General features: G+C 28.3%; 1 protein-coding gene across 1 annotated transcript; it reads left to right on the top strand.

The window, feature by feature from the left end:
* Positions 1-314: 314 nt before the first annotated feature.
* On the top strand, positions 315-661 carry LOAG_16212 (hypothetical protein; the record flags this gene model as incomplete). Its single annotated transcript, XM_003151700.1, has 2 exons — positions 315-320; positions 518-661. The coding sequence occupies 2 exons, from the start codon at positions 315-317 to the stop codon at positions 659-661; spliced, it is 150 nt and encodes a 49-aa protein (XP_003151748.1).
* Positions 662-683: the final 22 nt, after the last annotated feature.

The raw sequence follows: 683 nt of genomic DNA, 5'->3' as shown, positions 1-683 counted from the left end.
CTTTTACTGGATTACTCCAGATTTAGCCAATCAAAATTTACCGTATTTATTGGTGAAAGAGAAAATAACTCAGCAAAATCTCAAACTCAACAATTGTGCGTAATTAGAAGACAGATCGATAACAATCCCTCCCTTTTTATTTTTTTTTTTTGTCACCACTAAATTTATTTAAATTCTAACTGGAAAAAGTCATACTAAAAAAAATACACCATCTTATTTTATATATTGGTTCAAGCATATAAGTTATTATTAAAGATATGTACGTAAATAGAATTTAAATATTTGCATAAGTAAATGTGTTTTTATTAGATGACATGCAAGTGACATGATCTCAATCATTTGATAAGGTAATCTAGCAATGATATGGTCCTAATTATTTAATAAGTAATGACGAATTTTTCCAGTTGTTCTTCTTTTAAGTGGAAATATGCTTAAGTTATTCCATTAATTTCGAAATGATTTGATAAAAAATACAAAAAGTTACGGTAGGTTAGGTGGAATAAAAAGTTTTTTACAGATGCTTAAATCACTTCTGGAGGTATTACAAAGTATGGAAGAGATGCAAACAAAAGATGGTGACAATATGAAACTATTAACAGCACGAAGCACAACGCTAACAGCAAATGTACGACAATTGCTATCAACTGTACCATATGCATAAATAATATATTTCGTATATTCGT

This window comes from Loa loa (genome assembly GCF_000183805.2).
Source record: "Loa loa unplaced genomic scaffold supercont3.4810, whole genome shotgun sequence".
In the NCBI taxonomy this organism is placed as follows: domain Eukaryota; kingdom Metazoa; phylum Nematoda; class Chromadorea; order Rhabditida; family Onchocercidae; genus Loa; species Loa loa.
Note: the sequence above shows the minus strand (reverse complement) of the source record. Positions and strands in the feature narration are given on the sequence as shown.